Here is a 26,732-nt window from a genome sequence, read left to right as displayed (position 1 = left end):
CATTCTAGCTGCTATGTGGAGAAGACTGTGTGGAGGGGGAGGGGGAGGATAGAAGCAGGGAGACGAGGAAGGAGTCTCCTGCACTAGTCCAGGCAGGAGATGGTAGAAGTTCAGACCAGAATGGTGGTAATAGGGCTCATGAAAAGCAGTTAGATTTTTGGATGGATTTTGAATGTTGAGTCACCAAGACTTGCTGCTCGACTGGATGAGGTGTGTGGTTTGCTCCTCTCTTGGTTGTAGGCCCTATACCCTATACCCTGAACTCGAAGGGAGCCTGCAGACACTTCTGTCTGCCTCTTCCTTTGCTGAAGGCTTCTACCTTGGACCTCCTACTCTTGAGGTTTCCACGGGTGGGTCCTGGGATTTTACTTTTCTTGCAGGATGGGATGGCATGTTGCACATCTATTGGTACCTTCATTGCTTTAGTTTTTCTTCCTTGTGGCCTTTAAAAGAAATGTCAAGATTCACAAAGAGAAAAGTGGCAGCAGGAGGTTGGGGGCGGGGAGGTCTCTTTCTTTGAATGAATATTTTGGCCTTATTTTTTACATTATACATTCAGAAAATGATTTTTGTGTTGAACTGCAATCAATATAATAGGTCAGGGGAGCTACAACCAGGGGCTCCTGGGACAACAGAGTTTCTCCCTGGGAATGATCAAAATCCAGTGGACATTTTAAAAATAGGGTCTGATTTCTAGTTATATTTTAAATTTTACTTTGGATACCCACACAGTCTGCACCCTCACAGCTTCATAACACAAATAGATACATTTGTTTTCACTGTTATGGTATATTTTGGAGATTATTATATATCCCTATATTAAAAGCTTCCTTAGGGTTGCCCAGGTTGTGCACTGCACAATGCCAAGGGATGCCATTCATATTAACTGCCATGCTGCTTCCTAGAATACTCATTCCTTTCTGCAATAGCATTACACTGCATAATATATCACTACTGACTTAACCAGTACTCTTTTGATGGGCCCCATCTTTTGCTATTTTAAAGAGTGCTGCGCTGAATAACCTTGTCCTTAGTTTTTTCTGCATTTCTGCCAAGACATCCATAGGACAGCCCACTCACTAGTAGTAGAATTACTTCATCAAAGGGGGTGTACATTTTTAATCTTGAAAGATAACTGCAAAATTACCTGCCACAGATTTGTGCGCACCCTATTTCTGCCGGGTCTACTCGTAGGTTTATGTATTTCAGCCAGGTTGCTCTACCTGGGTGGCACCTTGTCCTGTCTTTTGTGTCAGTCCATGCAGAGCAGATGAAGGAGGTCAGGCCTGGATTCAAATCTCTGCTCTGCTGCTTGCTTGCCAGGGAACCTCACGCCCCTGAGCTTTGCTTCCTCTTCTGTAAAAGGGCAGTTGAATAGTTCACGGAACTTTATGGGGATGGAAGGGGGCAGACACGCAGCAACTAATTGGGCAACGAATTAGATCTGGTAATGATGGTGAAGGCAACAAAGAAGAGTGTTACTGAGGGGCCCTGCCCCACCCAGGGAGCAAGGAAAGACTTCGGTGGGAAATAAGATTTGAGCCACGCTTTGCAGTGTGACCAGGAGTTAATGAGGACAAAGGCGGGGGATGGGGGGATTGTTCCTGATGATCAGAGGCAGGGAATACCTCATAAGGGGCAGGGGGCAGGGGTGCACACCCTGGAGAGGGGTCAGGCCACGCATGGCATTGCTACCAGAGGGACTGGGAGTAACTGATGGCCAACTGCTTCCTAAAGGGTCATCCTGGCTGCGGGGTGGGGAGTGGGGGGTGAGGGCTGGAGGGGAAGGTGGTAGTTTGCATGAGGCGGGAGGCAGTGGAGGGAGGGAGGGTGATGGGTCTGAGTGGGCTTTAGGAAATGGAATTGACATGACTTTGAGGTGGTGCTAGTATGGAGTGAGGCAGAGGGAGGTCTCGAGAATTAGGATTTCTCATGAAGTTATTAATATGTGCTCATTATATGCGTATGTAATGTTTGTTGGGATGCCTGAGGTGAGAGTAAAATCATGGTCTAGTTTCCCTGGTGTGTGTGTCCGTGTATGTTTGTGTCTGTGTGTGTGTGTGGGGGGTTGGGGTGGCAGGTATGTTCTGCAGTTTTTGCATCCAGAAATAAAGGCAGAATTTGGGATCCATGCATATTTGTAGAAATCTTCTCCCCACACGCTATGTGACAATTGGGAATCGCAAGAAAACACCCTTATGGGCTTTTCTCTTCTTTCAGAGTGAAGTTTTTGAGGACGATACCAATTTCTTAACATTCCGAATTCAGCAACAACAACAAAAAAATGCTACTTAACATTGTTGAGGTTTGATTTTAGTAAAACTCAAAACAGTTTCTTTGGCCAGTTGCCATTGTGAAAATCAATCCCACATTTTGGACTTGGTGGCAGTCTCGTCCATCTGAGAGTATTTAAAAAGCTCTGAGCAGAGCTGATAGAAAAATTGTTTTCAAGGAAATGTCATTTATGAGTTCTCACTGCAGTGTTTATCATGGGGGAAAGTTTGAACAACTTAAATGCCCCACTGTAGGGGTTAAAGCTGTAGCCCAAAGGGAAGATGGAAAGTCTGGGCTAGGACCCAGCATGAGGCAAGAGAGGCAGGGGTGGGGGCAAAATTTAAGGCAGCACTCACTCCCTGGTGCCTGCCTTGCATTTAGACAATCCCGAGAACCAGTGCCTCCTTAAATCACGTGATAAGGTGCCCAGGCACCCTACTGGCTTTGCTAGTCTGAGCCCCAGGGATACTGGGCCGTCATTTGAGATTGTCTCATGAAACAAGAGTCAATGACAAGGGGAAGTGGTCGCACTGTATTGTTAAGTGGAAACAATATGTAAAACAGAATCCCAATTATGTGTGCCTAGAAGAAAAGTCTGGAAGGAATACACTAAAACGCTTGCTTGTTTTGAGAGAGAGTATTTTCTTTATAATTTATATTTTTGGGGGGTGCTGTCTATTTTTCCTACAATGAGTGAACCTTTACTCACTTTTCCTTTGTCTTGTTATACAATTAATACCAAAAAAGATCGATGCCCTTTTTATCTGTGCACCAGAGCAGTTAAATTGCTGTTGCCAGCAGGCAGAGCTTGAATCTGGGGGTGGGGGTTCTGATGAGCCTTCCCCGTGAAACCGTGGGTCTCTGGGGTGTGAAGACCATGTTCACCTCTGGGTTCTTTTTGCTGAGCTGGCAAGATGCACCTGCCTGTCTTAAGATGCCTACTCCAGATTCCAGGAGAGTTGGCCTTTTTCTGAGTCAGGGGTGATGCAGAGGAAGCCAAAAGGGCCATGTCTTGGGGTTCCCCCCGGGGGCTTCGGAGCTGTGGGGTCCTGCTGAGCCTCAGCTTCCTCATCCAAAAAAGGAGTAACCCTGCTCTCCTGCTGTGTAGATTAGATCAGTCTGCCACTCCCTACTCGGGTATCAGGCCTCACAGTGTGCACTAGAAACACCCCTCCTTCCTGGAACCTTGTCACCCACCTGGGAAATGACAAGAAGCAGAACTTTTGCTCTCACCTCGGCTGCAGGAAGCAGAGCCTCTTGTGCTTGGGAGACCAGCTGACCTTGAACTTCTAGGTTTGCAGCAGGTGTCTGCTAAGGTCGGAAGGTGACTTTGCTTGCCCAGGTCCCTGGGAAGACCTTACCTTTGGAGGAGCCTAGAAAGAGGCCTCATGACCAAAGTGTCCCTAAAATGGGGACAATGGGGCATACGGGACCTCAAGGGCCCATCAGGCCATCCTGAGACATGAAGTTCTTTTCGCAAGACCCAAATCACTAGGCTTTTGGAGAAGGAAGTAAATGGCTCCATGCTCTCCTTACCAAATCTCCAGATGGCTGGCAAGGCTCTCCAGAATGAGCACGCCACACAGTCAGGGCTCTGGGCACCTTCCACCACCTTCTTGGGGAGGGGAGGGTGGAGGGGAAGTGTTCTTTGCATTTCTTGCAAGATGGTGAGGTTTCTTCCCTGGGCCCCGCCTCGTTCCAGCCCTCCCTGTCAGAGTGGCTGTTAGCCAGCCCGCAGAGAAGACTGGAATTAGTGCCCGGGTTTACCACCCACAAGCCCGTTTCGGGTCGTTTTTCACTTTGCTAGTCTTTCACATTCATTCTTCACCTTTCCATTCAGTTCTGTAGTATCACCTCCGTGTTTTGATTCGTGTCATCCTCTGATGACAAGGAAAAGTCTCTGTTCACGGGCACTTACTGGGTGCTATCCTTTGGGGCCCTACAAAAGTCGTCCTTAATAGCCTTCGAAAGAGCCCGGGGGAGTAGGAGGTGATCTCCCTGTTTTACGTGAGCATTTGAAACCCAGAAGGGTGGAGGCATTACTCCAAAGCCACAGGGCGTGTAAGAAGCAGAGCCAGGATTGAAATTCTGCTGCGTGTGACCAAGAGTGAAATCCTTTCTTCTTTCTACCATCCCACACCCCTCTCCACTGTTACCTGCGGAGAGGACGCCCGCCCGGTGAGGTGGGCTCCATCTGTTCGCACTGCAGCGGCTGGTCCTGCTTATCCAGGGGGCTGCTTTGGAATGCAGAGAGGTCCTTCTTAAAGGAATGGGTTACTTTCTTTCTCGAAGAGTACCATTACTTGTGTTGATTTCTGTTGCCCGTCTTTCTCTCCATCCCTCCCCCTCCTGCTCCCCCCCCACCACACCCCTTGTAGAGCAGGAAGAACATGCTTGATCTCACAATTGAACACTTACTCCTTTTTCCTTTGAGGACCTGATCTGCATTTCTGACCTGTAGTCCAGGATCCCAGAGCAGCTGTGGGCCCACCAGGTCCCAGAGTGTGTGTCAGCGGTGGTGGTGGTGGCGAAGTGGGGGGGGGGGGGTGGCCTGAGGGCTTGGAAAACACATCCTAACTCGGCCCTATCCTAGCCATGTTAACCGGTCGACTGCCCTTGGCAAGCCTCAGGGGGTGCTCCGCCGGTGACCGTGAATGCAATATGTTTATTGATCACACTGAGCAAAATTAACAAGGTTCCTGCTACCAAGGTTCTTGGACCTCGTGTTCAGGTGGGAGAGAGAGGTGCTAAGCAAACAAACAACAGAACAAGAACATTTCAGATGGTAATGAAGTCACTATGCCAGGGGTGTGCTCGAGAATGTGAAATGTCTGATTCTCTGGGGAAAAAAAAAGAGCCCCAGTGTGTAGCATTTGCCAATTTTTGTGGTATAAATATCCCCACTGTGGCTGACTTCAGGTTACCAAAGTGGCACCAGCTGGCTCTTAAAATTTCTAAAAACTTTAACAAGTGGCTCTTGCAAGGCTGAAAAAGCTGGCTCCAGCGTTGGGTGTGGTTCGGGAAAGACCGGAAGGTATGTGAAGACAAAATGTACCAGTGGGAGAGCATTCTAGGCAGAGGAGGGGGCTGTGCAAATGTCCTGTGGTTGGAGAGAGCTTGGTGTGCTCAGGGAATAGAAGACTGACTGGTTTTGGCAGGGACCTAATGGGGGTGGCGGGAGAAATGAGCCACTGGGCTGGTGGAAGCCTCAGAGACCCTGGGACCAAGTCTGGATTTTATTTAAGGCCACGGGAAGTCTTTGGAGAGTTGTAAGCAGGGGCGTGTCTGGGTCTGATTTGCATTTTTTTTTAAACGTTATTGGGCTCTTCTGTGAAAGACCAGCAAGAGGCCAGTGAGGGGGCAGTGGTGGTCCGTCCGGGGAGACGCAGTGGTGCTGGGGAATACGTGGAAATGGCTGGATTCAGGTAGAGCTGTAGGGGATGTGATGAGTTTCGTCTTCAGGTGTCACCTGGCTGTTTACCATGAGTACAGCTGGGCTGCAATTTCTGCTCTTCTGTCCTGGGGAGGAGGAAAGAACCTGAGACAATCTGGGCTCACTATCTATCCGGCCTACTTAATACGGTGTGATAACTCTGTTTACCACCTCCTGATACATCTAGGAGAGGAGGTGAGGACATCTATTTATCTTGGGTCCAAATGCAAAGCAAAACCAACAAAAACAAAATCTCAACTCGGACCTTCCCGCTTTGATTTTTTGCAGGAGAACATTCCCTTGTTCTTCACTTTGCCTGGGGGAAAAAGATAAGAGGCTCTGACTTGGATTTCCATCTTTGCCCCAGGGCGCCTCTTGGGTGTGTATCAGACATGTAAATGCTGTGGGTGTCGGCCTGGCAGGTTTTAAAAAAAGGTGCCATCTGGCGCTGCTCCGCTCCCAGCCTGTCTCTGTATGGTTTTCAGAAGGGCACGAGAGAATGTCATCTCTCGGGACGGGTGTTGTCCAGTAGAACTTGATGATGGAAATGTTTTGTTCCTGTGCTGTCCACGGCAGTGGCCACTCGCCCTCTGTGGCTTCTGAGCACTTGAAATGTGGCTAGCGTGACTGAGAACCTGGATTTTCCATTTTCTTTAATTTTTGTATTGATGGTGCTGGCCAGGAGAGTTCTAGACTCTGTGTCATCCTCCATTGCCCTGGAGTCTTTGTTTTTCTGGCAGTTGGCTGGAGATCCTAGTTCTGTAGCCCTGCAGAGAAGGGTAGGATTTAGGGAGCTGTCACCTGTCACAGCCCCTTGCAATTTGCCAAGGAAGGAACAGTGTTTCTCAGCTGGGGAGTGGCAAGACAGGACACCATCTTCAAAGTCTCAGCCTAGTCCTCTGTTTCTTTTGTTATTATATATATTAAACCAGTGTTACATCTCACAAGTGTCTAGGCATCGATTCTTCATTCATTGTGAATCAAGTGAGAGTCTTCTCTGACCACCTTCTTAACCTTGATCTCCTCCTCCATCCCTAGAAGTGACCACGGTGTGGTCACTTTGGAGTGCACCCTTTTGTATCTTTTCCTATTGCGTTTATATCTGTATCAATGGATAGACCCCAAACATCCAGCATTAAAAAAAAATAAGTTGAATCTTGCAATAGATGTTTTTCTGCAAGTTGTCTTCTCTTTCAGTAGTGAGTCTGAGATTTTTCTGGGTCAGTTCATTGATCTCTACTGTTTTTTTGTGTGTGTTTTTTTTTTAATTGCTGTAATATTTCATAGCCTGGATATTTCATATTACTCAGAAGCCTATGGCTATAATTAATTGTTTATTATTCCATTTGTTTTATTAAACATTTTTGTGCATGTCTCCTGAATGCACAATATTTCTTTTAGGGTACATAGTAAGAAATGGAATTACCAGGTCAGAGGGAATATGTAGTTTTAATTTTAATGGCTGCTACATAATACTCTTTTTTTTTTTAAGATTTTATTTATTTGACAGAGAGAGACACAGCGAGAGAGGGGAACACAAGCAGGGGGAGTGGGAGAGGGAGAAGCAGGCTCCCGGCCGAGCAGGGAGCCCAATGCAGGGCTCGATCCCAGGACCCTGGAACCATGACCTGAGCCGAAGGCAGACGCTTAACGACTGAGCCACCCAGGCGCCCCTACATAATACTCTTTAAGGGGCACCTGGCTGGCTCAGTTGGTAGAGTATGCAACTCTTGATCTCGGGATTGTGAGTTCCAGCCCTACATTGGGTATAGATTACTCAAAAATAAAATCTTTAAAAAAATATTAATAGAATATTTATGCCAGGTTATGTTCCTATGAACTGCATGAGTGTGCCTGTGTGCCCATGGTCTCTAAAACACGTGATTTTATCAAATGCCAACATGCATGCCAATTGAACAGGTGAAAAATGGTATCCCATAGTTATGTAATTTGCATTTTCCTGTTTATAAGTCAGATTGAACATCTTTTCCATGCTAATGGTCATTTGCTTTTCTGTGAATTGCCTGTTCAAATTTCTTGCTCGTTTTTCTGTTGGATAGTTTTGTTAATTCATTCAGCACACATGTATCAGAATACCTACCATGCACCAAGCAGTATTCTAGGTGCTAGGGATGTTGTGGCAAGTAAAATAAATAGACATGCCTGCCCTCGAAGAGGTGACAGTCTAGTTGTAGGAGAAAGACCTAGGGCACCTGGGTGGTTTGGTTGGTTAAGTGTCCGACTCTTGATTTTGGCTCATGTTATGATCTCAGGGTCATGAGATCGAGCCCCATCTTGGGCTCTATGCTGGGCATGGAGCCTGCTTAAGATTCTCTCTCTCCCCCTCCCTCTGCCCCTCCTCTCCCTCGCACATGCATGTATACACACACACTCTCTCTCAAGAAAGAGGGAAAGACAGACAGACAGAAAGAAAGAAAGACAGACAGACAGACCTAGGCAAAAGGAATCGAGGAAATATATAATAATATTAGATGGGATAAAAAGAAGGAAAAGGAGATAGAGAAGAAGGAAGGAGGTAGTCCTACCCACTGGGGGTAAGATTCAATTTTAAATAGGATGACCAGGAATTTTGTAGGCATTCTTTATATATTCTATGTACTAATCCTTTGCCGTTCTATGTTGCACACATTTTCCTCCAGTCTTTAATTTTCTTTTGACTCAGATGATGGTACTTTTGCCTAGCTCTTTTTTTTTTAATTAAAAAAATATAATTTGTTAGCTGGAATACAGTCATGTAAAAAAGTGTAAGTTCGTTCTTCTGATCTTCCCAGGCAACCATTGTCAAGACTCTGGTTTATATTTCCTGGTTATTTTCTGTCCTCACCACCATGTGACATTCTCCCCACAACCCTCCTGGCAACACTGAGCACTGGCGTTTCTGGCTATTTCCTCATAAATGCAATTCTGATCTACTACATTTTTCCTCATGGTTGTTTAATATTCCATTTTAGAGAGGATCTCTGTAGTTTATGGAAGCAGTCCTTCTACTTGGATGTCAGGATTACTTCCAGTTCTCCATTCCTCCAGATGATGCAGCAATCCTTTGCTCTTTCTGCTGCCTGTGAGCTTCTCAGATCTTTGTGGGACTACACCCACCAACACCCTGCATACTAAATGTGCTATAATAATTTGATTTTGTTTTCTCCCCTACAGCTCCATGGCTATATGGAAAACAAGCCCCTGGGGCTTCAGATCTTCATTGGGACAGCTGATGAGCGGATCCTTAAACCCCATGCCTTCTACCAGGTGCACCGGATCACGGGCAAAACCGTCACCACCACCAGCTACGAGAAGATCGTGGGCAACACCAAAGTCCTGGAGATCCCTCTAGAGCCAAAAAATAACATGAGGGCGACGTAAGGGCTGGGGGCCAAGGGTGGTGGGTCTTTATGGGGAAACAAGTGGGGCCAAGTGGCAGGGATTTGGGACAGGGGACTCTCTCGAGTTGGCGGAAGGAACCGTGGATGGTAGTTCCCACTCTGTGATGGACCCTTCAAGATTTGTTGAAAAAGTTCTCTACCTAAGTACTTTTCATGTGTGTCAGGAGGAAGAATACCTGTGTGTCTTTGGATTATGTTACTTGGGATGAGGCTAAATTTATTTACATGGAAATGATTAAATAAGGATACAGAAAGGTCAAAACTCATAAAGCAACAGGCATAGAGCTAAAGTTTGGGAGACGTTGCACCCATGTTTTGGAGTTAAAACAAACTCTTTATTAGAAAATAATCTCAAACTTCTAAACCACGAGAATTTTACAAAGAACTCCTGTCTACTGTTCACTCTGATTTACCAATCGCGAACATTTTCCACACTTGCTTTATTACTCCCTTCACTCTTTGCTCTTTCCTGAGCTGTTTGAGTTAGTTGCAGACACAGTGACTTTTTTTACTTTTAGATGCCTGAATGTGCATTTCCTCAGAACGTTCTTTGGTGACCACAGTACATTTATCAAATTAAAGATACTTAATGTTGTTTAAAATAAAGATCCTTAATGTAAAGTAGTAATGTTGATACATCACTCTTATCTATTGAGCAGTCTATAATCAATTTTACCAGTTACATCTTTGAGTTTTTCAGATACTTTTGAGAGTAGAAAAATTGAAATGAGAAAATCTCCCTAGAGAAGTAATTTCCACTGGGGAATTTCTCTCATGACTTTGTACGTGTTTGACCTCCCACTGGGCATCAACTCCTGGCTGAAATATTTATCAGTGGATTGCAGTCCCCCCCCCCCCCCCCCCCCCCCCCCCCCCCCCTGGCAGTAGAATTATTTTGGTTAACTGAGTAAGGTGGTTTTGTGGGTGATCTTTTCTTTTCACTGAGATAGTCAGTTCTAAATGGGGTTCTCCCCCTCCTGGCAGCATTGATTGTGCCGGGATCCTGAAGCTTCGGAACGCCGACATTGAGCTGCGGAAAGGCGAGACGGACATCGGCAGGAAGAACACACGGGTGCGGCTGGTGTTCCGAGTGCACATTCCAGAGTCCAGTGGGAGGATCGTCTCCCTGCAGACTGCGTCTAACCCCATCGAGTGCTGTAAGTTGGGCTTTGGGCAGGGTCGGCTTCTGCAAAGTGTACTGTATGTGACCTTCCACCCGGGGCAAGGTGCCCGGCGAGAATACGCGGGACTCACAAGGGTCCATAGGGGGCCCAGGAGGACCCAAGGGCCCAGAGACAGAGCCCATTTAACAATTTCTCTCTGCTTCTATTTACTTGTGGAAGGTTTCGTGGTCTCACAGGAAATTAAAAAATAATACAGCTAATGAGTAGCCTACAGCTTTGTTTAGAAGATTTGAAATGTATAAATGTTTTGGTCTTAAAAAGGGTAGATGCAGTTGGAGTGGGTTTACTATACGCAGTGTCCTCTTTTCCTTTTCCTTGCCTCTCCTTTCGATCAGAAGAGCATCCCAGTGGCTCTCGCCTCTGGAGCGGTCACTCTGGGGGTCACAGTGCTGAACGCCCAGCACTCAAGAGCTCATGGAGTCTTCACGGCAGTCTTTGGCAATGGCTGGTGCCGTGATGCTCGTTTTGTAGAAGAGGGGGGGTGGGGAGAGCTGAGGGGTTGCTAACTTGTACCAGCAGGCCTGAAATGTGAACAGGGAGAGATGCCCAAACAAAGATGCAGAGGAATCTTAGAATGATCTAGTGTGCAGTGGCCAAGACCTGCCATGGGGACGGACCCCGCCCCCCCCCCCATCCACCCCAGCAGGAACTGGCTCAGTTCTCATCAGGCTTTGAAAAAAGAAGCCGCTTTGAGCTCATTCACGGGTACTTGAGGCAAGTTTTGTAGTTGGTTTTTGCTTTTAGACATGGCAAAACTTATTGTCTGCTCTGGGTTTGAGAGTTCACAAATCACTTGTCAGAGCATAAAGAAGAAAAAGGTAAACATTGTTGCTGAAACCAAAGCTATTTATATTATTTTTCAGTTTCTTCTAAGTATTTTTTGTTGTTACAATCATGTTCTGTATTCAATTATGTTTCAGGATTCTTTTTCCTTTTTACTGGATATTTTACCATAAGTCTGTGTCACAAAAATCCGTTACCTACGGAGGCCAGGGAGGTCCATGGAGGAGTGGAGTGGCTTGGTGGGTGGCAGTAGAGAGTGGTGGAGACCAGGGAGCAGGGCGACACATTCCCCCCTTAAAGGGACTGCCTTTATGTCACCCCAGCCAGTATTTCCATGTGGGCATGTAGGCCAGGGGTGGCCAAATCCTCTGACTTTCTAAGACAAACCAAAAATCTCCTGATTTTTAAAAAACCACAACAAATTCAAAATACTGTGTGGATCAGAGGAAATCTTCATGTGGCTTTGATTAATCAGAGGTAGTCTTAATCAGACATTAATGAGTAAAGCAAACGCATGAATATCTTATCAGAGAGGGTTGAGGAAGACTGGCCCTCAGGATTGAAAGCCAACGAGGAGAGAGCGTGGGCCCTTGTTGGGAGAGAAGCCAGAACTTGGTCTTGGTTGGTCTTTGGAAAAAGATGAAGGGGCCCTGTGATTTCTTCCAGCCTGCGAGTCATGATGTGGATCAGGCTGAACGTGGTGGTGAGTCTGTCCTCTGATGTTAGATGAGAAAGACCCAAGAGCAGACAACAAGGGAAAGCAAGTGTTGAAAAACATCATCTCAGAAGCATTGGAATTCCCCTCCTCTACCCAGCAGACCCCACCCCTGGCCCCTGAGTGCTAGTCATGGTCGCTGCCCCACTCCGCTGTTGTTTTTGAACATCTCGAGATGTTTTGGGAAGGAAACTTGGGCTCTTCCTCAGTGATTTGGGGGATTTTGAGAAGATAAGGTCTCCTCTTTCTGGCAAATGACTCACACTACAGGATGGGGCTGTGGTTTGCAGCAAGGTGGGGAATAGGAGGCCTCAGGAGAGACCACATGCCAGAGCCCCTGTTTCTCTCCATGTTTGGGTCGCTCGGGTCAGTGTATCTCCTGTTGATCTGAGATTTTAAGGAATCACCATTGAACCACATCCACCTCCAGCAAGATCTTCAGGGTGTTATAAACTTGTTTGAATCTTGAACATAGGCTTTTTCTGTGTTTGGCTGACTCAACCACCTCCTTTTGACAGATAAGGAAACAGAATTTCTTGGTAAAGTGATTCACTCGTTTTTACTCAGTAGGTAACAGAGCCAGAATCTCCAGCTTTCTAGTTCTGTGAAATACCTTAAGGTTTCTAGAACACCACAGTTTCTTGCAGTACCAGACCGAACCACCAATTGGTCGCTCTCTCTCTCTCACTCAGAATCCTCTGTCATTTTTATTCCCTTCTTTGTTCTATTTGCCTAGACCACTGCCTGATAGTTCTATACACATTTATTGGCTAATGGAATTACTATATGATCCCTAGGGAGATAATTCAATAAATATTTACTGACAGTCCGTAGCCTGCGTGGACAGAGTATGTGTACGGTAAGTATTTATTGACTGGTTGACTTAGTATATACCCCGTGGGGAGGGTGATTTGGTAGGAAAGACACTCAGTGGGCTGGTACTTATTTGCAAGGCTAGCTTACTTACACTTTGGAGGTGCCACTTATAGACCATCTTGGGCATCAAGGGTAAGTTCTCAGATTCTAGTGAAAAAAACCCAAAAACCAAAAAACAAAAAACTTGAACAAACTACCGGAGGCCACTCTTTGGAAAGTGGACTAATTTGCTAGAAACGTTGATTGCTTACATTTCTTCACAGGTCAGCATGCCAGAGGTCAAATCTCACCTTCGTGTAGACGGGCAAGCCGTGTCTTTGTATTTCCATGCTACTTCCCCATTCCCACAAGATCCTTCAGTATTGCCAAGGAGATACTTAGTTCCCTCCCTCGATTGTCAGCAGAGCTGATTTTTGCAGCTTCCCCAGTGCTCCTGGCTCGGGGCGCCGCCCCCACCCCTTCCCACTGCTGATGACAACCCACAACCCGCCTCCCGCTTCTCCAGGCACACGGGAGAGGCCAGGAGGGCACCCTCGTCTTCCCTGATGACACACCCCACACCTGGCTCGCAGCTGCAGGGCCTTTCCTCCTCCGGAGCCCAGAGATGGGGCAGTTCTCCTTTCCTCAAGAGTCCTCCATGTTCTCAGCATCAATGCTACTTTCTTGGGGTGCTTGAACCCTTGCGTCCCTCTTGTAGCACTTTCCCAGGGCTGGCATTGACCAGGTGCCTCTGACGGGGAGGCTCGGAATGACAGACATCTGTTGTCTCACGGTTCCGGCGGCCAGAGCCCAGAATCCAGGTATCAGCCGAGTTGTTCCTTCTAGAGGCTCTGCAGGGGAATGTTCCAGGCCCCTCTCCCAGCTGCGGGTGGTGGCCAAGCAGTCTTGCACGCGTCGGCTTGTGGGGGCATCACTCCAGTCTCTGCCTCCTGCTCTCGTGACCCTCTGCTCGGTCTCGTACAAGGACACTCTCATTGGGATTGGGGCCCACGCCGATCCTGCGTGATCTGCCCTCCATCCTCAGCTTATTTACACCTTCAAAGACCGTATTTCCAAATACAGTCAGGTTTGAGGTTCTGAGTGGCTGGGGAGTTTTGGCCGGGGCTCTGTTCAGCCTGGGACACCTCCTTAGCTGCATTTCTTGACTTCATGTACTCTCTGCTCCTCGGTTCCCAAATCCACTGGCATCTTTCTCTGACTTCTTTCTTGGCTTTTGCCCTCGCTGTCCCCTCCATCTGGAACACTGGTTCTCAAACTTGGCAGCACGTTGGAATCACTTGGGGAGTTCTTAAAAAACAGTATGATGCCCGAATCCCACCCCAGAGATGGCAAGTCTTTCGGTCAGTGGTGGGGTCTACCCATGGAGACTTTTCGGAGGTCGCCCGATGATTCTGCTATGCTTCGAAGCTTGGGACCCTCTGACCTTGCCTCCCCTACTTCTCCCATCCTCCAGTCACTGGGCTCATTCTTCCTCATCCAAGGCTGCCGTTCACATGGCCCCTCAAGGAGGACGGTTGCCCTGACCCCACAGGGTACGGGGGCCCCCGCTCTGAGCTGATAACCCAATTTACTTGTCAGTCTCTCTCACGTAAGGATGGAGACCAGAGGGTGTCAGCCAGGGCCTGGCACATAGTAACTATCTCTAGAATGTTTGTTTAAAAAAAAAAAATAGTGAAAACAAGCATCTCCAGGCTGCCCGGCGGGAGAGAAAGGCAGTGAAGAGACAGAGGGGGGCTGTCCACGGGTGCAGAGGTCTTGTCCCGTGAACACCTTTCCATGGGTTTTCTCCCTGCCCCGCAAAGGGGCATCTCTGTTCATCGAGTTTCCGAAAACACCAAAAGCAGTCTTCCAGCAAGTCCTGCCCACTCCCAGCGCAGAATGGAAATTCGCTCTGCTCCTTTCACAGGGCCTGGGCGGGTGGGTATATGATGGGGACCGGCACCTGGATTTTCTCACAAGCTCTTTTCGGTCTCTCCCTTTTTGTGACATAGCTGGGTTTTACTGAATTCTAATTAAGATACAATAAATCACGCAGACTGCATGTCTTCAGCTGAGTGATTTTTGACAATTCACTGTATCTGTGTGACCACGACTCGAAACGAGACCCAGGACATTTCCTTCCCTCCTGGAGGGGCCCTCATTCCCCATCAGTGCTTCCTCCCCAGCCCCCCCGACACAGGCAACCGCTGTTCTGATTCCTAGCACCATAGATTAGCTTTGCCTGTTCTGGAACTTCATGTAATGGAATTATACAGCATATGCACCCTTGTGTCTGGCTGGTTTTGCTCAGCACGGTGGTTTTGAGACCACTGCTGTTATGTTGTGACTCGATAGTTTATTCCTTTTTCTCTCCGAACGCTATTCAACTGTGTTGACTATAACGATTGTTTATATACCATTGATAGACATTTGGCTTGTTGGCGGGGTTCGGGTGCTGTGGAGAAGGCTGCCATGAACCTTCTCGTTCCGGGTCTTTTGTGGACAAACACTTCCACGGCTCCCAGGTAAATACTTGGGAATGGAATTGCTGCTTCGTGGGGAAAGGATGTGTTCCAATTTAGGTATTTCCTAGATCATTTTATACTCTGTGCGAGAATGCGTGGGGGTTCCGTGTGCTGCACGTCCTCCCCGATGTTTGATTTTGTCAGTCTTTCTACTGGTAGCCATTCCGGGGAGCCTGAAGTGTACCCCCCTTGTGCATAATTTGCATTTCCCTAAAGACTCAGGATGCTGAGGTCCAGTTTGTGCGCCTCTTGGCTGTTTCCATGTCTTCTTTGGTGAAGTGTCCGTTCAAAGCTTTTGCCCATTTTCTACGGGGTTACTCAGATTTTTATTGTTAATGTGCAGCAGTTGTTTGGTATTGCGGATAGGAGTCTTTTGCCAGATGTATGTACTATGAACGTTTTCCCCAGTCCATGGTTTGCCTATTTATTTTCTTATTTGTGTCTTCTTACGGGCATCGATATTTTATTTTCATGAAGTCCTAACTTATCATTTTCTTCTCTTTTGGGGTTAGTGCTCTTTGCATTCCCCCAACAAATCTCTCTACCTGTCTGAAGGAAGCAAAGATAGTCTCTTATATTTTCTTCTAGAAGCTTTTCAATTCTGGCTTTTGGGTATAGGGGTACACTCCATCTCAGGCTAATTTTTGTGTATGGTGTGAGGTAGGGTTGAGGTCTATCATTCACCATCTGGAAGTCTGCTTGTTTCATATGCCCTTTTCTGCAAGCAAGAGCCTGGAAAACCCAACTGTGTTCTTTCCCTCATCAATATGCCTTCACTGCTGTAGCTCACTCTCCTAGGTCTGACTTGGGAGGTGGGCGATCATGCAGCATTGCTTCATGAACGTCCTTAGAATCAGGAGGACCAGCCTGGCATTGTCCCTCACTTGCTTCGTGAAAGCAAGAATGCTTAACTTGTCCACCTGCTTCTGCCAGAAGCCGAGAGGACCCACATCATTCCTGTGGGCTTCTTAATGTGGATTTTTCCACTTAGAAATATATTTGGAGTGCATGATACACTCTTCTAGGCACTGGGGATAAAACAGTGATCAAAAGAAAGTCTTGGCCCTCGTGGAGGTCACTTTCTAGTGGGGAAAACCAACAATAAACAAGTGATGAAAACCATCATTTCAAACAGCTAAGCATGATGATGAAAATAACAAGGACCATGTGTTGGTGACTTGGGGGTGGGGAGTAGCAGCCTTGGGCGTGCTGATCAGGGGAGACCTCTTGGAAGAGGTGGCACATTAAGCTGGGCCTGAGTGGTGGGGGAGCATGGCCCCGCTGAAGGATACAGTAAGTGCAAGGGCCCTGAGGCAGAGATAAACTCCGGGTCTTCAGGGAACAGAAGGGCAGCTGGGGGGGGGGTGGACTGTGTGGAGTGAATAGGGGTCAGGAGAGCTCTGAGGTGAAGCTGGGGACTTGGATTTTATTCCAAGTGAAATGGGAAGCCTGGAGGTCTAAGTAGGGCACTGACATGATGGGATCTAAATTTTCAAACTTGTTTATTAGCACAGGGCCTGGTACACAGTAGATGTTAATAAATACTTGAAAACCAAAGGAAGGAAGGAAGGAGACAACAGGGACCTGGCAGGGAAGAGGTAAAGGAAGAGGAACAATGATCAGCCACCTGCTGTGAGTCCAGCACTTTCCATGATGCTGCTGAATCATCAAAAACCCTGTGAACTCAGTGTCGGTTCCCATTTCACAGCTGGGAAAACTGAAACACGGAGAAGTTGAATAAATTGCCTATGGTCACACAACTAGTAAGGGACCAAACCAGCGGTGACATCCACATCGTGCTGGATCTCAGGACACCAAGGTGGAGTTACGTCACGGGTGGCAGATTAATTTGGGCCAGAACCCCAAAATTGGCATCCTCTTCCATAAACCGGGAGACCAGCTCAGCTCCCACGGCCATAGACTGTCTCCCCTGAGCTGCTGTAGCAGTAAATCTTGGGTGAAATTTGGGCATTGGGCAGAAGGTGGGTAGGCCAGGCTTTTGTCAGCCCCTGCTTTCCAAGGAGATTTCTAAGCAATGACCAAGAAGCCACATTTCAGAAACACCAGAAACCTACATGATGCGGAGAAGCAGTTTCGGGTGGTGGTTAGGTCTGGGCCTGGGTTCAGATCCTGCCTCTGTCACTTAGTGGCTTTGCAGTCCCAGGAAGTTCCTTAACACTCTGTGCCTCAGTTTCCTCATCTGTAAAATGGGGAGAGTAGTCGTACCTATCTCTTGGCCCTTGTGGGGGTTAAATGCATGTGTGTTTGCATCATACGGTAGGTACCAGCTGAGAGCACCGTAGGGTAAGCCGAGTGCCCCTCCCGTGGGGTGTCCCACACGAGCTGTTTGCCACCCTCCCCCTGGCCCTGCAGAGCAGCTTTGCTAATGCCTCTGTCTGCCCACACCCCACTGCTGAGAAAGGACCTGGGTGGTTATGGGGCCGGTGCAGTGGGTGGGGCAGGGGAATGGGGGTGGGGCCAGGGTGGGGGGGTGGGGCCTGGGGGCGGGGCCCAGGGTTGGGGCGGCTTCTCTGCCAATAGATGTGGTTACCTGACCGAAGGTTAAGGCCCCTCACTGAGCCAGGTATGCAGGGCCAGGGAAGGCAAAACCACCCTGATTGGAAGTCTATGGTGTCCCCATGGTTCTCACATGTATTAACTTGTTTCCAGCCTCCTCACAGCCTCGCAAGGCTCACCTTGAAGACTTTGCTCAGTTCGTTCATTCAGAAACATTTATTGGCGTGCCAGTGAGCGTTTGAGGCGTGAAATGGTGCTCCCTTGGAGCTTCTGTTCTCGTGGGCTGAAGTTCTGAAGTGTTTTGTGATTTGCTGCAGCCGCGTGGCTGGCAAGGAGAGGGGCAGAGCTGGGGGCGACACCGGTGTCCTTTTGTCTGTCCGGGCTGCCTGGGTCCCTCAGTGACCAGAAAACTCGTCAGTCGAATGGAGAGTCGTGCAGCCCTCCGGGAGGGTCTTGTTATATGAAGATATGTGCGAATATTCTGAAGGGGCCGCCTATTAGCACATTGGAATGGGAGAGTGATTATCTGAGCAAGAAGGAAAGGTCATAGCTCCCACCGGGGCCCTAATGCTTTGTGGGTTCGGTGAGGTGAGATCTTCCGGCCCCACAGGGTAGATGTTACTGCTCCATATTCCATATGGGAAAGCTGAGGCTGCCTGAGGTCCAGAGTTAGAAGGTGGTTGTGTGCACAGCAGGCCCCATGTATCCGTGCACACCGTACCCCACTCTCGCGGGGTGAATGCTGACAGGTGTCTCACAGAAGTGAATCCCACACTCAGAATTGCTGTCCCACCTCCCACTTCCCAGGGAAGACCCAGGAATTGCCAGGGCAGGGGCTGAGGGGCCTAAGGGGCCGGTCTCGGGCGAGGCCTGAGTCAGCACTGTATTCTGAGCTGGGCCAGGCTCACAGCCAAGGACGGCAGCCTGCTGTAGAGACGAGACGGGCATACAGCAGGTGGAGCGCTGCAGCCAGGGGTGGCCAGGATGAGGCTGATGGGAGCTCCCCCCACCCCCTTGCCTGGGCTGGCTGGCGGCTTTCCCACTGGGAAAGCCTTTACTGAAAAGGGGCCCCTCAGGGTTGTAGAATCCCACAGTCTAGGTTCAAATTCTGCCTGTCTGCCTTAACTTAGCTGTGAGCTCTCAGGCATATCCCTTCTCCTCTGGGAGACTCAGTGCCCCCAGCTCCAAAATGGGAATAATTCTTGCTTAGTGGTCTCATGAAGCTTAGCAGGCAAAATAAATGTAACTGACGTTCAGTGAGCCTGACAAAACGCTACATGCTTCCCATGCATTGACTCATTTAATTTGCAAATAGCCCTAGGAGGTTTGTACTATGATTATTCGCATTTTATAGATGAGAAAAGAGAGACACAGAGAGATTAAGTGACTTGCGCATGGTCCCAAAGCTCAGAAGTCACTGAGCTGGGCTTTGAACTCGGGCATCCACGTGGCAGCATCCTTTTATCCACGACCCTAAATTACCTCCATGTGTGTTTTATAATATCAACAAGCACATATATGTGAAGTGCCTGGAATCCGAGGCACTCTCTATGGAGGCTGTAATTACTCACTATTACGAGCCGAATCCACCCACTCTGCAGAATCAAATTTCTCTGACCAGTCTCTCCTGCCTGTCTCCTGAGGTTTTTCGGGTAGATCGTAATTCTTGGCCACACACCCCAGTGACGGGGCGAATTGTAGACAGGCAAGCAGTAATGTCCCGTTTCCAGGCTGACTCGGGCAGACCTGCAGGACCCCGAGCCGGTGTGGATTTCCCCCAGCCGCTGCCGTTCTGCTCTCCATCAGCCTCTGTTGCTGGTCAAAGCAAACACCCAAACTGGTTAAACCAACAAGTGCCCTGTTGATTCAGAGCTCATAAAACCCAGGAGCCCCAAGCCCCTTTATGATGTGCCAGAATCTGGGGGCAGGAGGGAAGCCTGGGGAAGTCTCTTGGTGAGGGCCACCTAGAAGCTTACGCTGAAGCAGAGGGTTCTAGACTTCACGCACAGGGAGAGCCGGGCCGTCAGTCAGGATAGCTTGAAAATGGTGGCCCCTGGTTTGGGTAGAGCAGTGCAGGGTGGATGGTTTGAATGGTCTGGAATCTCTAATGGTTGAAAGGCCGAATGAGAGTCAGTGGGGGCTGATGGGGGTAGGTGCGCGCGTCTGGGCTTCCTGCGAAACCTCTCATAGGCCCTGGATGGTGTCACTCCAATTAGCAGCCATTGGTGTGAGAGGTTGCATCAGAGAGAGAGAGAGAGAGAGGAGGAAGTGGACCCCAGGAGGGTAATTTTGGTTGCTGTTTGCCTCTCTTCAGTTCCTCTTTCAGAGGCTAATTGGATTTGTTTGCTTTACCTCTGGGCTCTCTGAGGATGCCGGGGCATCCCCTGGAGGAGGTCCCCTTGTCCTCAGGTGGCCTCTTAAGTGTCAAAGTTGGCGCTCAAACAGATGTAACAAGTCGCCTAGAAAGGTTGTCACCATTGCACATACTAGGAGATCGGGGTGCAGGAGATCGAGGGTGTGGCCTGAGCATCTGCATCTTTATTAAGTGCCTCTTCCAACCAGGTAATCGGGCTACAGGTGACCTGGGAGCCTTCCTTTGAGCAACTCTGGCCGTCGAGGTTGAGAAATCTGGTTTCTGGTTCGGGATCCACCAAGAACAACAGTGGCAAGCTCAGTAGCACATGTAGACATGTGGGATGTGGTGCGCACAGCTTTGGTGAAATGCAGAATCTAAGACAGCCGACACCTCGCCTGCGCCTCACGTATGGAAGCGGCTCGAGAAACTACAGGGTCTAGTATCCCTAACCTTGCTGGCTGAAATTTACTGAGCCAAATACACGTTTCGTGAGTTCTCCCGGGGAAGCCTCGAAACAGCCCGTGAGGTGGGTCTGTGAACCATTGCAGCGTCCAGATGGGGAACCAGGCTTAGAGAAGCCCCACGCGAGGATCCCCGAGCTGGGACCCAGGGCTCACCGGCGCTGGGGCTGCCCCTTGAGGGTGCTGAGTGCCGAGCATCCATTCCTCTGCCTCTAAAGCGGCGTTAATAGCCTCCTCCTCGGCACTCCGGTAGGGCTGTCACCGAAGGGCTTAAAGAGACAACGAACGAGAAAATGTTCTGAAAAGGGCTAAGCAAGAAAAAGTGGCATTTTGAAAGTTGACAGTGCTAAAGAGTCATTTCTTGAACGGTTACCGTGTGCCGGGCACTGGCTGAGAGCTTCTGTCTTATATTAGATGTTTCTCTTATTGTGATAAAATACACATAACAAAATGGGGCATTTGACCCACGTTAAGGTGTACAGTTGCATGGCATGGAGGACGCTCGTGACGCTCTGCCACCACCACCACCATCTAGTTCCAGAGCGTGTCCATCGCCCCCCAAAAGAAACCCCATACTCCTTGGCCCTTACTCCCCAGACCCTGGCAACCACCTGTCTGTTTTCTGTCTCAATGGATTCACCCATTCTGAACAGTTTGTATCCAAGGGATCCCAGAAGAGTTGTCCCTTTGTGTCTGGCTCCTTGCATTCAGCGTCACATGTTCAAGGTTCATCCATGGTGTAGCCTGGATCATGCTTCGTCCCTTCTCATGGCTGAATCGTATTTCTCTATGGGTCCGTCCATCCATGCATCGATGGATATCTAGGTTATCGATATTTGCTATTTCACCAAGTGTGTACTGCCGTGCCCGTGTTTACACGCGGTATGTTCTCTCATGCTGCTCATACCAGACCCATGAGGGCAGGAATGGGTAGTGTTTTCCCAAGGAGGCATCTGTGATCCAGAGAGGTGAAGTGACTTGCTCAGGGTCACACAGCAGGGAGGGGGCAGATGCAAGACTCAAAACCGGGTCTTTCTGACCACAGAGCCCAAGCTGCAGTAAACTGGGAATTCTCCTTTGGCTCCCGGGTCCTGCATTATCCTGCAATTGGTGGTATGGCAGATCATACCTGGGGGGGGGGGTCCATTGGAATCCTTAGGGGTTATTTTTATTTTTTTTTTAAAGATTTTATTTATTTATTTGAGACAGAGAGAATGAGAGACAGAGAGCATGAGAGGGAGGAGGGTCAGAGGGAGAAGCAGACTCCCCGCCGAGCAGGGAGCCCGATGCGGGACTCGATCCCGGGACTCCAGGATCATGACCTGAGCCGAAGGCAGTCGCTTAACCGACTGAGCCACCCAGGCACCCAGGGGTTATTTTTTATTTTATTTTTTAATCTCTGCTGGGATCCTCCCCTCAGAGGATTGAAGTCGGAACCTCTGGAACAGTGGTTCTCAACCAGGGACGATTTTGGCCCCCTCCTCCCCAGGGGCCATCCAGCTTTATGACTAGAGGCAATTCTGGTTGTCCACAGGGGAGGGGTGGGTGGAGGCCAGGGATGCTGCTGAACATCCTACCGAGCACAGGACGGCCCCGCATCAAAGGCTGCTCCAGCCCCATGTCAGTCGCACCCAGGCTGAGAACCCCTGCTCTAGGATTAGGGCCTGAGTGTCAGTATTCTCTAAACTTCCTGGCTCCTTCTGATGTGCCCTCGGGGCCAAGAGTGCCTCTCAGACTTGCTAGTGCATAACAACCGTGTGGATTCCTTGTTCCACTGCAGACTTGGGTTCAGTGGGTCTGGGGTGGGGCCCGAGGCTCTGCATTTCTGACAAGCTCTCGGTGATGCTGGTGCTCCCAGCCCTCACCTCATGTTCGGGACTGGAGAACAGACAAAAGTACAGGGAGCTGGGCTGGACTCTCATTCTCTCTCTTTAAACTGTTGCTTAAAAAAGAGTGTTTTCCGGGGTGCCTGGGTGGCTCAGTTGGTTAAGCGACTGCCTTCGGCTCGGGTCATGATCCTGGAGTCCCGGGATCGAGTCCCGCATCGGGCTCCCTGCTCGGCGGGGAGTCTGCTTCTCCCTCTGACCCTCCTCCCTCTCATGCTCTCTGTCTCTCATTCTGTCTCAAATAAATGAATGAAATCTTTAAAGAAAAAAAAAAAAAAAGAGTGTTTTCCTTCAGATAAGGAGAAGGCGTGGGAAATGCAACTGCGGCCGAGGGAGAAAAAGGTGGTTGCTTAAAACTGCGAGGCTTTGCAGGGAGACACAGTGAAGCTGCTCCAGGAAGGAGCCCGTTGTGTTCACAGCAATGCACGGTGATTCACAGAGCAGCCGTCCAGGCCAGCCTCCCACCCAGCGCTGAGAGTCACGGCCACGGCTGGCTCGCCCAGCAGTGATGACTCAGGCTTTCCACCTGCAAAATGGGAGGGATGGCTCCAGCTGCCTCCCCACCCATTCCTGGAGCCAGAAGCCCCCAGCTGCCCCCCAGACTCATCAAAGGCAGATCTTAAAAGTCAGGACCTGCTTTTCCAGGCAATGCAACTGCTGTTTTCACTGCTAGTAAATCTCCATTTGTGACAGCTCAATTAGGAAGTCATAGAAAACTCTTATATTGAAAGAAGGGATTAATAATCCGGCCCATGTGGGAGAAATTAGCAGCTATTGCAGAGAGGCCTTTTTACTATGTACTCTTAACTGGCAGCCCTTTGGAACAACACTGGCTGGCTGGTCCCTGGGCTGAGCTGGGCATGGGGCGAAACCGGCAGGGGATCGTTGTGAGTCATTGGGTTGCACTTTCAAGGTGAGGTGTCTGGGAGCCTCTAGCCGGTCCACGGTGGGCTCCTGAAGTGTTGCTAAGGGCATGGTTGCTCCTGAAGGAGCCGGTTTTAGGAGAGGTGGAGGGGGTTGCTCGGCCACCTGGAGGTGCCGGCCGGCCGGGAGGGAAGGGTTAGGTTTGGGCCTCAGGCCTCACGCAGCCGCTGCCTGCCATAGCTCCCGGATGGGGAGGGCCTCGGGCCCCTGGCACGGAAAGGGCTGGCCCTCGGCCCAGTTCTTGGGCTTGGGAGGGACGCCAGGAGCTGGGGCTGACTCACGAGGGGAGGACCAGCCTCTGCGGCCCACGCTGCTGAGGCGAGGCCTGAGCAGATGGGTCCTTCTCGCTGGCGAGGACGTGTTCCTCACCCTGCCTAGGAAAGGTGGCTGGAGAGGGTCTTCACTCTTTCCTGCAGCCTGCCCTCCTGAAAAATCGGTGGCTGGCTGGAGTGACCAAGGGATGGGGCTCTGGAGCTGGACAAACCAGCTTCTGAGGATTCAAATCTAAGTCCCACCACACACCCTTGGCCAAGGGGTGACCTGACTTCTCTTAGCTTGAGTTTTCTCCCTAGGCAAATGTGAATAATTTTGATACTTCCTTCCTCCAAAAGTTGCTATGAGCATTTAAGTAGATCATCGTGGCTCAGCGCTTAGCATAGGCCTGTCCTGTTTCTCCGTCTTTCATTCATCATAGACACAGGGGAGGATATAGGTATATGTAGAGAGATTGATAGGTGTGTATATGTATGTATTAAGATATATTGAGGTATATCCATATCTACCTCCGTCCATCAGTCCTTGCATCGGTCCGTCCATCCTGAGTACCCCCTACTAGGTCTGAGGCACTGTTCCTGGCCCTGGGCTTACAGCAGTACACAAAGCTCCTTCGTGGGGCTTACGTTCTAGTGGGGAGAGATTTGAAAGACAGGTGAACTAATAATGCAAGATAAAGGGGAGAGAAGGAGAGAGAGACACAGACAGGGCAGGGACTGCTGTTTAAACCTCAAGGTGGGAGGATGGAAGGATAGGGGTAAGGAAGCCTCTCAGAGAAGGGGGTGTCAGAGGAGAAACCTACAAGAAGTGAGGAGGGGAGCCACACAGGTAATCAGGAAGAACTTTCCAGAGGGGGGGACTAGAAAGTGCAAGCGCTCAAAGATAGGAGTATGCTGGGTGTGTTTGAGAGACATTGAGAACATTCTAGAAGATTGGCTGGAACACAGCGAGTTGAGGCAGTGGGGTGGGGGTGGGGGTGTCCTAGAACATGAGGTCAGAGGGGTGATGGGACAACATCATGCTGTTTTGAATACCCAGTTTAAGATTGCCGGTGAACTCCCAAGCGAGCACATCTAAACCCTGCAGGAGCTGGGTCCTAGCATTTAGCAGGTATGATCCCTCATGTGCTTGTTGAGATCAGTGCACGAGGAGAGAGTACTCTCTGGCATAGGGACTCTTATGCAGAAGTTGATTTGCCCTTTTATAAAATAAAGATCAAATCTCATCCGCCTTGCCTCCCTATAAAGAGAACAGGCATCTATCCCTTGATTCACGAGAACAAACCGCGCTGTTAGAAGCAAAGTAGCCCAAGAGACTTAGGGCACTTTTGCAGGAATGTGGCATTTCCAGAGTCCGCAGTTGCCGGGGCCGATGGCTCCATGTTTGCCATGACAACAGGTGACAAGGGGGGGGTGGGGCAGAGCCCCAGACCCACGTCTGGTCGCCGTGAAAGCAGAAAGCCCCTTTTGAGCGGACTTCTCCTGCCGTCCCAGTGACTTCTCTTTCTCTGGCCCTCAGCCCAGCGATCTGCCCACGAGCTGCCCATGGTGGAGAGACAAGACATCGACAGCTGCCTGGTGTATGGGGGCCAGCAGATGATCCTCACCGGACAGAACTTCACGGCCGAGTCCAAAGTCGTGTTTACTGAGAAGACCACAGGTCAGGGGGCTTTTTGAGCTCTTTCATTGTCCGCCGGCACCATACCAAAGCACCACCTTTTTCCTTGCAAACGGCACTGATTGGGGGGATCAGTTCTGTTCGGTAGGGCTTTCTAGTCTGCTCTTTTTACTCATGACGAGAACCTTCCCAGACCGCCAGCAACTGATGTCGCTACAGTTCATGGTGGGTGAATGTACCACGATGTGTCTTAGCTGGTCCTGGGTTGTTTTGTTGGATGATGAGGTTGACCCCCCACCTCAAACTCTTTTTATTTTTTTTAAACTATTTTTTTTTTTACATAGGCAAAACTTGGCAACTTTTTACTGTTATCAAAGGGAGGCCGTTCAACACGGCAAGTAAGTTTGCTCTGGCCCTGGGTCTCCTGGGTGCAGAGGCCAGGTTCTCTACTTGCTTGTTCTGTGATCTTAGGCACATTACCTCCCCTTCTGTGTCTTCATTTCCTTATGTACGGAATGATAATAACAAAGGTCCTTGCCCCACAGTGCTGACAGGAAGGCCAACTAGGTTAATGCATGTTGAGTAATTATAAGAGCGCCGGGTTTCTCATAGGCCAATAAACATAAGCTACTTATAATTTTATGACAAATAGTGCTGCAATGCATCTTCTAATACTTTTAGGATTAACTAATCTTGTATACATGAGTGTCTGTCGTCGTGTGCTCAGGGTTTATTCCTAAAGTGGGATTTTGGATAGTCATTTCGAGAGCTTTAATTACCTTCCGGAAATCTACAAATTGAAACTTCCATCAGTACCATGTCAGGAATGGTTTCACCCCATCCCAGAAGTGCCATTTTTTTAAAAATTAAAAAATACTTGCTGAATTGGTACTTCTCTTTACTACACACTCCTTTGCTATGAGCGGTTTAATGTTTCTGTTTATTGGCCATGTGTATTCTTTCTTCCATACACTCTCTGTTAATATCTTTTGCCAGTGAGGACATGGTAAAAAGAGAATGATCTAAAGTAAGTTAAATTTCAAGTTACGTAATTATTTGGTAGTTATGGATGCTAGACCAATTTTTTTCTCTAATAGACCTGATTTCAGTAAGTTAATTCTAAGAGGATATTCATATTTGTTTGTTTACTGTCCTTAGGATGATATGGAGACTATAATGGGCAGGTTGTCCAGTTGTGAGGATTGTGCACTGCACAAGGGCACCTCCTCTAGGGACTACCTTTCACATGGGGTACATCATCAATTTGTGTATTAATAAGACAGCTGCTGGCAGGAGGAAGCAGGGTGTCTTGGGGAAGAGGTGTTTCTTCTCAATTCACACAATGCCTCCTCTTGGGGTGGGCTGGCTCTGTGACCAGGCATGACATTAAGGAAGGCTGTGGCAGTGGGGGGTGGAGATGGATGGGTGGGTTTGGGAGTGGTTTAAAGGGTATGTGGTCAGTCACTGTGGGTTTGAGGGACAGTGGTGGTGTAGTGAGGGGTTAGGGATGCAGACATTTACACGGATG

The 26,732-nt window shown here is 49.0% G+C and overlaps 1 protein-coding gene across 1 annotated transcript in view; it reads left to right on the top strand.

Annotated features, from left to right (window-relative positions):
- Positions 1 to 26,732, top strand: part of NFATC2 (nuclear factor of activated T cells 2) — a 137,152-nt gene that overhangs the window by 53,974 nt on the left and 56,446 nt on the right. Inside the window, exons 4-6 of the mRNA XM_021685886.1 lie at positions 8,882 to 9,084; positions 10,093 to 10,265; positions 25,106 to 25,246. Of these exons, the coding sequence (XP_021541561.1) occupies positions 8,882 to 9,084; positions 10,093 to 10,265; positions 25,106 to 25,246 (517 nt within the window). The remainder of the gene's footprint in view (positions 1 to 8,881; positions 9,085 to 10,092; positions 10,266 to 25,105; positions 25,247 to 26,732) is intronic.

Source organism: Neomonachus schauinslandi, chromosome 10 (genome assembly GCF_002201575.2).
Source record: "Neomonachus schauinslandi chromosome 10, ASM220157v2, whole genome shotgun sequence".
In the NCBI taxonomy this organism is placed as follows: domain Eukaryota; kingdom Metazoa; phylum Chordata; class Mammalia; order Carnivora; family Phocidae; genus Neomonachus; species Neomonachus schauinslandi.
The sequence above is the reverse complement of the archived record's forward strand: the minus strand, read 5'-3'. Positions and strand labels throughout refer to the sequence as shown.